This window comes from Mauremys mutica, chromosome 1, assembly GCF_020497125.1.
Source record: "Mauremys mutica isolate MM-2020 ecotype Southern chromosome 1, ASM2049712v1, whole genome shotgun sequence".
NCBI classification, from domain to species: Eukaryota; Metazoa; Chordata; order Testudines; family Geoemydidae; genus Mauremys; species Mauremys mutica.
Genome location: NC_059072.1, coordinates 310,738,112 through 310,753,718, shown reverse-complemented (window position 1 = coordinate 310,753,718; position 15,607 = coordinate 310,738,112). Strand labels below are relative to the sequence as shown.

The 15,607-nt window shown below is 41.3% G+C and overlaps 1 protein-coding gene across 1 annotated transcript in view; it reads left to right on the top strand.

Annotated features, from left to right (window-relative positions):
* The window catches only part of FREM2 (FRAS1 related extracellular matrix 2), a 217,788-nt gene that overhangs the window by 186,357 nt on the left and 15,824 nt on the right, over positions 1–15,607 (top strand). Inside the window, exons 16-20 of the mRNA XM_045015121.1 lie at positions 2,137–2,468; positions 12,043–12,235; positions 12,979–13,083; positions 14,269–14,396; positions 14,489–14,623. Of these exons, the coding sequence (XP_044871056.1) occupies positions 2,137–2,468; positions 12,043–12,235; positions 12,979–13,083; positions 14,269–14,396; positions 14,489–14,623 (893 nt within the window). The remainder of the gene's footprint in view (positions 1–2,136; positions 2,469–12,042; positions 12,236–12,978; positions 13,084–14,268; positions 14,397–14,488; positions 14,624–15,607) is intronic.

The following is a 15,607-nucleotide window of genomic DNA, read 5'->3' as shown; positions in this document are numbered from 1 at the left end:
CCAAAGACCCTTCTATGCCAGTTATAGCTTCCACCCCCAATTTCATCAGTCTGTACTGTGGGCCTCCCATGTCCCTGTGGCTTCTGATTTGGTTCAACACCTCCACCGTATTCAAGAGAAATTAAAATCACACTTAAACTCAGCCAAGGAGGACTACAAATGAAACACTGACCTTCATCAACAGGGCCATCCCCCCGTGGCAGTCAGAGACAGAGGATGGCTCTCAGCTCAACACTTGGACTCCTCCCAACCCTCAAGGAAACTAGACCACCATTACCTTGGCCCATTCCAGATGATTCAACAAAGTAACCCCATGGCCTTCAGACTCCAGCTACTGTGTACCATGAAGATACATCCTGTATTCCATGCTTTCTTGTTAAAGAAATATGTGAACAACTCCTTTCCTGGATGCACACAACCACCTCCACTCCCCGTCATGGTTCAGGGACAGGAAGAACACGTGGTGAGGCAGATCCTGAACTCTAAGCTCCTCCGAGGATGACTGATGTGCCTCATAGATTTGGAAGGGTGTGCCCCAGCGAACGGTTCATGGGAACCAGCCAGTAACATACATGTACCTGACCTCCTTCGTGAATTCCATCAATCGCACCCGGACAAGTGGGGTCTAAAGCACCCAGGGCAGGGGTGGGAGGGTAATGTAAGGTGATGAGTCATCCCTGAAGTAGACGCTGATTAAGCCACATGGATTGTTCAGTCATTCTTGTTCTAGGCTTCAGCCAATCCACAACACAGGAACTGGTCTGGTGGCTCTCAAGGCAGGTATATAAGCGTCACAGGAGGAACAGCAGTTCAATCTGGTAAATGGCACTCCAGGGCTTGGAACCCTCCCCTGCCTGATAGTGGCAACAGATTCCACAAGCCTTAGTCTGCTCCAGCCCTTTTCCTAGGCCTGCTGCAGCCTTGCTCTCACTCTGGCCTCGTTCCAACCCCGTGGCGGACTCCTGATTCCAGCTCTGACCCACCCGGCTCCAAGCACTAAACCTGACTATCATGGCTCCAACCACTAGGCCTGACCATCCCTATCACAGTTTCTGACAAGACTTTTTTTTTCCTCACGTTCTTCAATGTGAAAATTAAATGGTTCTAAATTATTTGCATAGTTTACACAAATTGGCCTGATCCATCCTTAATATAAATCCTTTGAAGTTTATGAAGTTACACCAGGGATGAATTTATCATGTTGAATATTAAGTGTTATGCGGCGGCAGGGGTGGGAGGGAATGAAATCTCCTGGATACCTAAGCTCTGCTTATTGAATGCCTTTCAGAAAACAGAGATTGATTTGAGCTCAGAAGTTTCTTATGTTACATGGAAGTGTCACTCTAGTAGACTGGGCATCTAAACATTCTGGCAACAGCCATTGGTGAACTAGTTTTTAAATTTAGCTTGAGTGTAGAGTGGTTAGAGCAGACAGCTAGAATTCTTTCCTAGTCTTGCTGCCAGCCTTGGAGAAGTTACTTACCCTAAATATACCTCAGTTTTTTCCATTTGCAAGCTGGGTATAATCATGTTTACCAATTTCACAGAGGGTTTAGGAGACTTTAATGAATGTTTTTAAAGCACTTTAATGAATGGTGAGGGATACAGTAGAAACTGATTTGCTGGGATGATTAGGAAATCAGTTAATTAGCCAATAAGTAAACAAACAATTTAAAAAGAAGGAAAACTGCATCACAAAATGCACTTTGTGCTTTTATCTTAACAGCTATAGCTCAGTTTTAATTATTTTATGATGAATCTTAATAACGTGCAATTAAAGCATTATAATGTAATTTATCCGGAATAACATCTTATAATGAGATCTCGGATAAAATTGGAAAAGCACCTAGGTGACTTAGGAGCCAAAGTCTCATTTTTAAAAGTGACTTAGGCACCTGATTTTACCCAAGGTCTCATATTACAAAGATGTCATTATTTTCCAACATTCTGCTACACAGATGCAAAGGACATCATTTTTGTTTACATTTTAAAGTGCATTGATTAGTGGGGTTCTCCCGTATGTTCAAAGCAGTGTCTAATATACCTGATATAATGTGTTAGGTGATTGGCAAATTTTGGCAGAACTGAATGTTAATATGTAGTTACGGTGCCACCAGTTACCCGTATGTCTTCTAGGCATGTTACCTGTTATCTCCACAAGAGAGCTGTCCAACTTTGAGCTAACCCTCAGCCCTGATGGAACTAGGGTGGGAAATCATAAATGCTCCAACCTGTTGGATTACACAGAAGTGAAGACTCACCATGGTTTCTTGACTGATGCTACCAAAAATCCAGATGTGATCGGAGAGACCATTCCCTACCAACACAGTGCATCAATCAGGGGCCCCAGTACTTTACGCTTCTACCGAAATCTGAACCTGGAGGCCTGTTTATGGGAGTTTGTCAGCTATTATGACATGTCTGAGCTCCTCATTGATTGTGGAGGCACCGTTGGGACAGATGGACAGGTACCAAATTTTTACTTATCTATATAGTGGTCTCAAAATGAACTAATCCAGTTCAGTAATTTCCCCTGTGATTTACATGTGCTCTAAGACTAAGTGCTTAAGAACTGCATTTAGTTAAGAATGAAAGCCATTTCGTTCATAACCATCCATAGGCCTGTCCTAAACCTGATTATTTCATAACAGTATCAATAGCCACTAAATACCAGTAAACATAATGGGTGAAATCCTGGCCCCATTGAACCTAATGGCAAAACTCACATTGACTTCAGCATAGCCAGCTTTTCATCCAATACATTTACATTTTTTACATTTGAACGTGTAGTAAAAGCATCCCACTCCAGTCCTACTTTGGAGTGGAGCCGTTCTGAAAAGTTTGTGTTTTTAATCAAGTGATTGTTAGCCCATTTCCAGTACAGATTGTGAAGTACTGCGATATTTAGATGTAGACAAAATACAATCCACTTAAAGTAACATTAAAGAGGAAGACGTGGAGGCCGACCCCATATGCTGATGGCAATTTCCTGTGCTGCCATGTGGGGGACTTGGATTTAGCTGTCAGTGCTAGTCTCTTTCTCCCTGGAGCAGCAGGAGTTGTGAGTTCAGACAGCCCACGGAAGAAAGTGTGCTTCATATCACTCAACAGAAAACCCCTCAGGCAAGAAGGAAAAAGAGACTCTGCCAGTTGCACATGTCATGTAGTGGTTGTCAGATGGAGCTCTGGAAATGGAGTGCGGGTTAAAGCAGGGGAATTAGGTTTCCATCAGGGAAAGAATTTCTACAAGTCTATGCCAATATTGTGAAGAAGGCAAAGGAGACTTGTATTTCTTCTGCCATTTTGACAGCAAAGTCACCTCCCAGAACTTTTCTGTACAATAAATTGCTTCATAAGCCCATACTGCCTCCACTCAACCCCAGAATAGAGCACCACTGGCTGTGAGGAGTTATTTTTATTTCACAGCGAAGGTCATATCTGAGAACAGGACCAAAACCACAACACCATCCTTCCTTTCATTGTAACTCCTATCTAGGATAATGCTACAGAATGCAACCAGAACCTCCAAGAGGTACATTCCACTGGAACCCTGACACTATTGGCAAGAAGGGGGATGCTAGTGAGTATGGGGTGCAAAACTTGCACAGCAGGTGGAGCGAGACTGCAGAATACCTTCCCAGAAGATAAGAATGATTACAGACCCCACTGCTTTCAGAGCTAAATACTAACTAATGTCTTCAGCTCTGCTTTCTCCCAGTCTGAGCTTTCACACAGACATACAACACACTCACTAAAACCACACATTCATTTCTTCTCTCTTATACACAACACAATCCTTAGCACACAAACAAGCACAGAGAAATTCCTGTAATCTAATCAAGCTATTTCTCCCACTACCTGGGAAGGAAGACAGATTATTTTTTGATAATTATTTCTGTTTTAAAATACTTGTAAATACTTCAGAGATAAGGCCAGATAGATAAGATAAGATAAGATGCTTTCACATATAAACATAGCTGGAAAAAATAAGGGACATTGTTAACACTCATTTTTATGAATATTTTTAGAATATTAAAAGAAGTTATTTATTCTAGCTCAGGGATAAAACATGGCACTTGCTTCAAACTCAGGAAGCATTTTGCACTGTAGGTAAGAATAATGATTTTGTGTGGCGGTGGAATCTTGAGAGGCCTCAAGCAGTGGTGAAGTCATTGCTCAGTGCCTCGCAGGATGTGGTTAAAAGATTACAGTGCTGTGAGTGAAATATCAAACTGAATTGGTTCTAGCAGTGAAACATTGCCCACCCCCCATAATGCGTTTCACTGCCTTCTTCATTTTTAATTCTTCTCTGAGTTTGGTCTTTGTCTTCACATGACCCCCCTCCAGCTGAGAGGCTACTCGGTCAGTACCCTATGTCTGCAGTTGTCACCATTGTGGGGCTTTTTCCCCCTTCAGCTAACTATTAATAATCCTCCTATGTGGGATGAAAATTGCCAACTGTGGTTTTCACCATGCTCTTGGTTCAGCACGCCAAGGAAGCTTGTGTTCCACAACGCAGAATGTAATAGATAAGGAAATGACAAAAAAACACTTTTAGCAATATTATACTACTCACTGCTCCTGATGGGTTTTGGTTTTTGTTTGTGCAAGGTGAGCAGGTTGGCAGATGAATTGCCAGTTAGTGAGAAGATTTTATTGTGTTTGTGTCTTTAAGGCCAGGTCTTGGTTCTTCACCCTGCCTGGCCCATGTGGCCCAAAAAGTAGTGCTGAGGAGGGGTGCAATGGAAAGACTTCCTGGAAGGGGTCTGCGACTTCCTTCATGCCATGGGGCTTTGCTTTGTGGTAGCTCCACCCGTGGCAGTGGCTGGAAGAAGATTGCGTGCATGCTGGGGGAGATGAGGCAGTGATGTCAATAGCCCAGTGACTTGTTTGGTTTCATTGGCAACACTGCGAGCGATCTGGGGCAGGAGGTGCAGCAGCCACAGACACTGGGCAGATGTGTGGCTACTGCCTACACAGAGCATTTCTTTGGGGGCTCTCTGTCTGCAAGGGAGCATTCTCTCCCAGGACTACCTCTAGAGTGCCAGCAAACCCTGTGTGAGGATGTGAGCACAGCCTCCTTCAATCTGTACCATGATGCCAGGGAAGAGGGGCTAGGGAAGGTTCTTGCCAGGCATTCTTGAAGCAGAGAGCCACAGAGTACTTCATAGGGATTTTCACAGGGGCTTGAGCCCCCACAACTTCACAGCGGATGTTTATGGGAATTGCATGTACTCAGCCCCTCTTGAAAATCAAATCACTTTTATTTAAGTGTCTAAATGTGGATGTAGCTACCTAACGTTAGGAACCTTCATCTGAACCTACACCAATTAGTCTAGATTAGAACAGTGTTCTGGCTAAAGCTGAGGTCAGCCCTTACAGTTAGCAACAGTTTTCATTGTGCCAACACTCCACAATCCAGGAAGCCAAAGTCTGAAATTCAAGATATATAAAGTATATAAACTTGCAGTATATAAAGCTCTTAAAATAATAGATCTGAGATAGTTGAAATAGATAGATATAGGCTGGGTTGTGACCCCTGTATGTTCCTTAAATACTTCACAGCGATGTTGTGAAGCTCAGTGAATTAATGACTCTGAAGAGCTTTGTGATCCTCAGATGAAAGGTGCTATAGAAGTGCAAAGTATTATTTTTTTAAGGAAGTTAAAAAATGAAAAAAAGAAAAAAAACTAAGAAAAGTTGGAGTCCCTTTTAATATTCTATTTATATAGGGAAAAAGTCAGCCTGGACTTATTTGATAGAGTATAAAGTATCATTTGATCTTATTTCCTCTAGTTCTAATAACATTCTTGAGCCAGACAATTTGTGGTTCTGACCATGTGTTTATTTGTGAAAGTTACTTTCTCTGGTTCCAGTCCATTACCAGGTTTAACATGGTGGCTCAAGAAAATTATCATTCAAACAAATTTTATTAACAACATCAAGTAAGTCTCTTCCAGAAACAACAAGATGAAGAACATACATTCAAATGTTTGAATATTCAGATTGGTAGCTTGAAGCTACTGTAATGGAATACAGCCGAGCAGTTGTATTTCACTGTGCAAAGAAGAGGCTGCTTCTAGCCAGGGTTTGAAAAGATTTTCCTTCCAGTCTGTTCAGTTCATATTTATAGTGCAGATGGTATAGGCTGAGATGTTTAGATGGTCCATATAAAAATTCATTTAAAAGCTATCACTTTACTACCTTGAGTTGAATATGGAAGTTTACAAATTTTTACTCTAAAGAGACAGTGTTTTTCCATCTTCACTAGATCTAGCTTCAGCAAAATTGGACCTCAGAGCTGCAAGTTAATTTTCCCATTAAATTCGCTGAACAGTGTAAATTGCAAATAAAAAGAAATATATATTTTCATGGCAGTTTTTCAAGCTCAACTAGCATAATCAACTTGTGATTTTTCCTTAAACATGCCAGGTTCGTAACACATGTCTTTCCCCAACCTCCCCCGCAGGTGTTCTTGTAAATAAGTGAATTCAGTAAGGGATGAAAACTGTTTTATAAAGTGAATACTTTGTGGATATATGGGCACTAGCTGTGCAACAAAGTAAAAGGTTAAACATTTCAAAAGGCCTGACATGTCAAGGCTGCGTTCCATTCTCCTCTCCATTCAGATTCTTTTAAACATACCTGTTTTGCATTTCACCTTTAACTCACCTGGCCATCTGCCTTCCTGGGGCTGACTTTTCACTTTAACAGACTGTTATTGTGTAAATAAGTGGTTGATAACATTGTTAAGCTTGTATGGATAAATTGAAGAGGTATATCCCACTAATGCAATGAAAAATAGGTTCAGGACAACTTGGAGGACAAAATTATAGTTAGCATGAAAACCCTGCTTCACTGAGAAATATATTACAAAGGATTCAAGGAATACTGCTTGCCTCTAACTATTTTTCATGCTATAAACACGTAGCAATGAGGATACACTCGCTCATGCTGTCCCTGATAGTATCCCAACGATCATGTAACAGATCATTTTCCTGGGCCAGGTTCTGCCCTCACATAAACTAGGGCCGTTTTGTTAAAATCGGTGGGGTTGCAAAACTTGCAATAGTGAAATTATGAGCAAAATGTGCCTAAAATGGACCTGAAACAGAGAATGTCCTTTCTGATGTGTGTTTTCTCATTTAATCTGTGCTGAGACAGATTTGGCACTGAAACATATTTGTATTATCTAATAAAGTGTTCTCTAATGAAAAGAGAACCTGTAGAAATGGGGGGGGGCAGGGGTTGTTTTTTACCTCCTGTAATCCTGGCATGGGAATCATCAATGTTCAGAAACAGACGTCAGGATCATTCTGACATTTCAGATTGCAAAGGAGATGCTTGTAAGTCTATTCCCCACACACATGACAGGCATAAAAGATTTGGTTTGCTCACAGGAATAACTTTTATAAACAGCTGTTAGTGATTTATTGATCTGCAGCTTTATCAGGTATTGATAGAGTGCATTTCTTGTACTGCTTGGAGCAGCTCCTCTTTTCTATTTTCTCATGTTCTCCAGCCATGACATGGTTACAGGGCATTAGGCACAATTTCCTAGATCCCACAGCCCCCCTCTCTCTTGACTTTGAGTGTGACAGTGAACTGTGAATATCCACGTCAGCATCATAAGGTTAAAAGTCATACAATGTTCTGAGAAATTATTCAAGATATTATTTTAATTATGTTATTGCTAATGAATAAAACTCTGATAATGCAACTGCTAAGTTCAACTGAGTGTGGAATACATAGATATGTAATGCACCTGTTCTGTATCTCCATAGCACTTAAATTGATACTCTACTTTTATAGCTCTCAGTTAGACTCCTGCTTTCATAACATCAAGTTAAAATAGGAACAGCTGCCTACTTTCATTAGTCTCTGCGGGCAGTGCTAAAAAATAGAGATATCACAATGGAAGGGATGTTTTCCATATTCATTTGAATGGCATCTCCCAAGTAAGACTGGAAAATTAGGGTTTCTCAAACTATATGGAAATGGTTAGTCGATTTCTTTGTTTTTTTCTATCCAGACTGGAATCAGAAGCATTTGGGTTCTGTTCACTGGCAACTCAACTTGGAATGCAGGGAAAAGTCTCCTCTCCAGTCTGCACAGCAGCTTTTTAATAAGCTTGCCCATTTGATTTTAGCTTTATTTAGTTCGATCGAAGAGATGGAACTACATGGTTTTTTTAATTTTATTTTTTCTATCTACTGGGCTAAAATGATTATTTTCACTGGCAGGGTTCTGCTTGTTTATTAAGAAATAGTATAGTGATGCAACTTATTTAATAACATTTGAGGTAGAATCTGAGTATAGATAATGGACTTGATTGATCTTGGTGGGCATCAGGAGTGCAAATTTTCAGCCCTATCACTGAATCCATGAGAGGGCAGCTATTCTGGCAGAGGCATATTTTCTCTCTCTCTTTCTCTCTGACACACACCCAGCAGTATTACCTAGGGTTGCCAGGCAACCAGTTTCTGACCAGAACATTCAGTCAAAAAGGGACCCTGGCGGCTCCAGTCAGCACCACTGAAAGTCAGTCAGAAGTGCAGCAGGGCTAAGGCAGGCTCCCCGCCTTCCCTAGCTCTGTGCAGCTCCTGGAAGCAGCTGGCATGTCCGGCTCCTAGACACACGGGTGACCAGGGAGGCTCCGCACACTGCTCCCGCTGCAAGCACTGGCTCCGCAGCTCCCATTGGCCAGGGACCAGCCAATGAGAGCTGCGAGGGCAGCGCCTTCAGGCGCAGGGAGTGCACAGAGCCCCCTAGCCCCTCCACCTAGAAGCGGGACATGCCGGCCACTTCTGGGAGCCACCTCAGATCAACACCACACAGATGGAGCCTACACCCCATATGCCCTCCCGCACCCCAACCCCCTGCTCTGGCCTTGAGCCCCATCCCACACTCCAGACCCCTCAGCCCCAAGCCCGGAGTCTTCTCCTTCACCCCAAACCCCTCATCCCCTGCCCCACCCCAGAGCCCACACCTCCAGCTGGAGCCCTCAGCCCCTCCCGCTCTCACCCCCCTGCCCCAGCCCAGTGAAAGTAAGTGAGGGTGGGAGAGAGTGAGCAACGTAGGGAGGGGGGATGGAATGAGCAGGGGGTAGGGCCTCAGAGAAGGGGTGGGGTCTCTGGGAAGGGGTGAAGAAAGGTGTTTGGTTTTATGAGATTAGAAAATTTACAACCCTAACAATCCCCCCTGCCTTCCTTCATGGGTTCTCCCAGGGGAGGATAGCTTTTAATTCCATACAGGGAAGATAATCAAGAGATGTGTTGAATTAGCCCATCTCCTAATGCACTGATCCCAGCCAGGCCTTTTATTCTTTCTATGCTGCACCAGCTGGCTTCAGGCCCTCCTAGAGAGCAAGGGTTGTCAGTGCTTTGTGACACTGGAACTGTCTTTCAGGTAGACTTTCACTCATCAGGGACCTGCTGACTTATTTCCACCAGTAGAAATGAATTGTCTCCAATACAGAGACTTGTGCCCTATAGAATAGAGGGGGGAAATGCAAGTCTAAATTGTTGATTACAGATTATATTAATTAATTCATGTAAACTATGTATGAATATCTGATAATGTCTGGTGCACACAGCTCAGGAAAAGGTGTAACAGAAAAGCTAAACATTGCACTATGCTTGTTTTCTTTACAACAGGTAATTGAATATATGTGAAACCTTTTACCGTGTTAGCTCTTTTAGCTAGGGTTTTTTTTCCCACTCCCCTCATCACACACAAACTGAATTTAAGGCCCTTGGTTGGTTGGTTGGTTGGTTTTCTGCTATATGAACATGCAGATGGAAAACAAAAACTCATATGTAAAGATCAAGAAAAGGCCATTTGGGCTGGCAGAGATGGTAGAGACGTGTTTAGTTATGGAAGCAAATGGGTTTGAATCTTGACTATGTGCCAGGAGTGCAAGATTGCCCCTGAATCAAAGGCAAACCAAATCTCCTGTGGAGCTGCATCACAGTGTGCATTTGTCTTAACATAAGTGAATATCCTGTTTTATTGCTTTGGAACAACATGTCAAATCTGTGCCTGAGGTAATTCCATTGAAGTCAATGGAGTTACCTCAGGGTGAACTTGGCCCTATTTGTGTAATACATAGTTGACTGAAGGAGCAACATTTTTTGTCTAAGCACTTCTTGGCATTCAGCACACCTAGACAGGAAAGCTATTATCTTGATCCAGAAAAAAAGTTCCTGAACATATTTAATAAAACCTGCAAAGGAGCATTAATCTTAACTGACTGTAACAGTAGCGCCTAATATTAGCTGTGAGGCCACTTTATTACATAGCACTTTAGGAATCATAAATACACATTTCAAAATCAATTGCTAAGTACTAGTAATAACAGACACCTTATAAAAATATTTTCCAATTGAACTGTGAGACAAGTTTTTCTACAGATGAGATTATAGAAACTGGCTAAGTATTAATTGAGCTTTCATGAATCATGTAGCTGGATGATCCAAGTGGTCTTTTGCTGACTATATCTCTGATTTTAAATAAAAAACATTTGAAAGGGCCTTTTACTTAGAAGAATATCTTTTAAAACAGGAGAAAGTAAGAAAAAACTCTCTCTTTCATAAGTTTCCAGATGATCTAGAGTTTAAATGCTAATATGCTTTAGAAGATGACTCCACAAGCAGATGCAATGAAAGGAAGGAGGTCTTTTTCACTGCACGTTGCACAGGCTAAATGATTTTGCATGTAGAAGCACATTAACAACTGCCAACGTTTTCTGTAACCAAGTACTTACTTAGTTCAGAATGTGAAGTGCTGCAAAAAAGTAATATTGCTATGCTTGTGGTTTCATGTATTACTGTGCTTTTTTCTGGGATAGGAAAACATAAAACAGGAGTGAGAGAGACCCAATAAATATGGCTGAGTGAACCCAGAGAGGGTTTGGATTTCACACAACTTGTAAAGTTTTAAAACAGCGTTAGAGGTTTTGCAAAACACTTTAAAAACTCTGTAAGGTATTAATCTGGGGGAGATATTCAAAGCCACAAATGGCAGTTAAGTGCCCCTCTCCCAATGAAATTGAAATCTTTCCATCCATCTCCCATACCCTCTTACCCTTTCCCCTCCAGTGCAACCCATGGTGTTGTAAAAGTTCCTCCTCAGTTACAAGCTCTGGATGGCTCTATCTCTAATAATAGGGCTGTAATGGCAGTATTATTTCACAAAAAATTAATATTAAATTAAATAGATATAAAAAATCTGTTCAGAAAATAAAAAGGGCATAGAAGTCAGATAATAACTCTGTTGTATATAATAGATAGTGATTTTCTAACCTTGTTACTTCTTGCCTTTTCTGGCTGAAAATATTTAAATAGAGTATTAGTATTTATATGATATAAACCAAAAATATTCTTTTTTAAAATCAGATTTAACTTCCTAATTCTTTTCAATTGAAAATATTCTAACTTGATCCTTCAATGCACTATTAGTATTTATTTATGGGAATGCATGCAATATGACACCCACAGTCTACACATAGAAAAAGCTACAGTTCAAGCCATGAAGAGAATGTAATCTAAGGCTTCAGTCTTGCAATGGGCTCCATGCAAATGCAGGGTCCTCCCATGCAGAGGTTATTGCAGGGTTTGACATCTCAGAAGATGGGCACTAGGTGAAGGTTGAGAGAGAAGGATAAAAAGTACAAGCAAAGATTTGTTTTGTTTTGTTTTGTTAATCGGCTATCCCCAACTGGTTCTCTATCTAGCCATTGTTAGTTGGCTATTTACAAAGACTGAACAAGAATAACAGATCAAAAATTAGTTCCTTAGTGTCAGAATTCATATTCTGCTTCAAATACAAACAAGGCACTTGAGAAGATATGTGTCCACATGCAAGCCATTGAAATGCAGTGCTTTATCCATCATGTATAATTTGGAAGAGAGCGTACTCATCTCATTCAAAATGTTTACAGTAATCTGTATCTTTTGTATTTTTTGCTTATGCATTACAGTTGTCTGTACAGGACTATATTTCATTACCATGTACCAAACTAACTGATTTTGGTCTTTATAGGTCCTCAACCTAGTGCAGTCCTACGTGACCTTGCGAGTCCCCTTGTATGTCTCCTATGTTTTCCATTCGCCTGTGGGTGTAGGTGGCTGGCAGCATTTTGACCTACAGTCTGAACTTCGGCTGACTTTTGTGTATGACACTGCCATCTTGTGGAAGGATGGAATTGGCAGCCCACCTGAAGCAGAGCTCCAAGGTATGTGTTCAGACTTTGTTGATTTTTACTCTTGCTCTATTGCTGAAGCCTTAGGTTGCATGCAGCAGAATAATTTTTGAAGCAATTGTATATGAAAATATTGCTTTGTGGTATATATGTGAAATAATTAATTGCAAATAAACTGCCATTGGTCAGCCGTTCTGTTCAATATTCTAGAAAGGCTCTCTGATTTGGAAATTCTGTAAACTTGACTTCAGATGTGTTATTGCATTGAATGAGAAATATCAAGGTATTTATCAATCACTTATGAAAAATCATAAAATTCCATTTTCTTGCATGTTGACTGAAATTTAGGATTTGTTGTGTTTTTCTGTTCCATTGTCGCACAAGCTTTCGTGGATTATAAAACTTTTAAGTAACACGAAATCATTATTCTGCTGGCTATGAAATATTGCATAGCTGGAAGCAGTTTTAACCTCAGGGAAGACACATGCATTAAACTCTCTGTCTAGATGAATGTTTGAGTGTGGGTTGTTGTTCCAGGGAGGCATGTTTTATACTTTGGAAGACTGTAATACCACACAAAGTATGGGCCCTTCACATAAAGTCTTACTTGACAGTCACCATGGGTAAATCCAAAGGACGTCAGCAGATTCCCTGCCAAATTGTTTGACTGACTTGGCAATGTGAAATAAAAGGGTGCCCTTGTTTTATCAAACCATGACTCATTTATTAGCCATTTGCATGCTGAATAATCAGTGCTACTTGACATCCGCTGGCAGGTTCTCTCTACCCAACCAGTATGCGCATCAGTGAAGAAGGGCGTTTGGTTGTCAACTTCAAGACTGAAGCCCGATTTCATGGTTTATTTGTGATGTCTCATCCTGGTAAGTCAATTCTGAGGTCTGATAATATCTCATAGCTGTGAATTTCATACTGTTTATTATCTTATTCCTACTACTAAAATCTGGATCTTTTTAATGTGCTGTGCCCAGCAGCACGGGCTTTATTCTATGCCAGTGGTTTTCAACCTTTTTTTCATTTGCAGACCCCTACAAATTTTGAATGGAGGTGCTGACCCCTTTGGAAAACTTAGGCATTGTCTGTGGACCCCTAGGGGTCCACAGACCACAGGTTGAAGACCATTGCTCTACGCTCATAAATTCATAATGTGTAACGAATTTCAAATACATCATGCCACATCCACAGCTGGTGTAAATTGGAGTAGCTCCATTTATTTGAGCAGAGCTATGTTGACTTATACCAGATGAGGATCCGGTAGAAAAGAGTGTGTGAACCATATTTTGCTGTTAATAAAATGTTCAGTGGCATTTAATCATATCTGAGGCCTTGATCCTGCAATCTAATCCATACAGGTTGATGCTTGTGCCCCATTGTAGCCCCATTCACTTCAGTTAGACTGCATGCAAGTGTATGGTTCCAACAGCACAGATAAATTGCAGGATTAGGGCCTAAGTGTACTTCTGGACATGAATACTGAAGGTGAACAAGAATATCTGAATAAATTAAACCCTCCAAACAAGATCATATACAATAGTGTGTTGAAGAAAAAAAGCACCATTAATGAAATTATTTTAGTTTATTCAAGTTTCATTAACCAAAAAAGCTCCTTTATAGCAATTTCACTCTTTCTTTACTTTTAAAATACATACTGCGTTTTACATCCAGGGCAGAGCTGAAAGAGTTACAATGCAGTAGAAATTGTTTTACGTTCCCTGGGTTGGCATTCCAGGTTAAAAATAGGAGGGATTATAGATCTTTACCATTCCACTCACCCTGTTTTGCCTTTCTGTTAAATTTAATCTTTATACAGCTTTGGTTGCATAGCCCCATAAGAGATTGTTTAACAGATATTTGAACAAGAGTCAAGCAGGCTCAGCTCTGTTGACTATAATTGATTTTGTTTGTTTCAGTTAATAAAACCAATGCACTGTAAATGTATTAGCATCAGCTGCCATATTGTGGCTTATGAATCGCTGGGAATGCTTTTCAGGTTCTGAGAATCTGCAGCTAGACATTTAAACTGACAAGCTTGTCTGACATCTTTCTAGCCTCCTCTCTGAGCTCCATGGTTATGTCAGCTGATCACCCAGGCCTGACATTTAGCCTCAGCCTTGTGCGGAGTGAACCAACGTACAACCAACCAATACAGCAGTGGAGCTTTGTTTCAGATTTTGCGGTAAAACCTCAGCTTTCCCTTCCTTGGTTTGCTCTGTCCCAGTTCTGAAATATTTTAGTGGAAGTGCCATGTCTCTCCTTTGCTCTTAACAGGTACGAGACTATTCTGGAACATACACTGTGAAGCTGATAGCTTGTACCACGGTACCTCACCAGGAGTACAGTATACCAGTGATCTGTAATCCTAGAGAGCCAATCACATTTGACCTTGATATCCGATTCCAACAGGTACCATCAAGAAAATTTGTGCATGGTTTTTACTTCAATTCTAAAAATGTCTTTGGTAGTCACGAAGGATGCTGGATTGACAGTCCTGGAGGCTGGAGTCCTTTCCTTATCCACAGAACAGGCACACAATGGGCAACGACAGTGCAAATTACTCATGCTACTCCCACCAGGGTGACTCAGCCTTGACCTGGAGGGGACTACTGAAGGAGTGAGAGTGTGTCACAGGGCTTGTTTTCACTACCGGGGTAAGTCGACCTAAATTACGCTACTCCAGTTATGTGAATAACGTAGCTGGAGTCAACATAGCTGAGGTCGACTTATTCCAGTTTCTTCACTACACTGCGATGACGGGAGACACTCTCCGGTTGACTTCCCTTACTCTTTTTGGAGAGCTGAAGTACCAGAGTCGACCAGAGAGTGCTCTTCACTAGACCCACTAAATCAACACCTCCTACATCGATTGCAGCAGCGTGAGTCTCCCCGGTAGTGAAGACCAGCCCTTAGCCTCAAGACCCAGGTGATCTTTGGCCATTCTGCTGTGACAGCTAATAGAGTGTCAGTTGTTGCCAATTTTGGTCCTGGCTTTTGTGGTGTATAACTATCCACTGGAGACTGGACTGAGATCCCAAAACTGTATCATCATCATAATAGGCACCAGTATAGGAACACAGATACATAGACAGGTAAAACTTGGCACTGATTCCTAAGGTTTTTAGGTGCTCTGCAAAGGTGGGTGAGCATTATTATCCACATTTTACAGATGGAGAAACAAAAGGTGAAGGGCCAGATTGTAATAGCACTTTGTTCCAAGAATAGTCCCACTGAAGTCAATGAGTACCTGTATCACAACCTGGGCCTCAGGGTTTGAGTACATGGCAACGCAGTCTGATCTCTGGGAGTGTAAATTGTAGAGCGCTCTCACGTGTTGTGCTCTATCTGCCCCATGTAGACCCTGTACCTAGTGTGTGTTAATGAAGTCCTGTT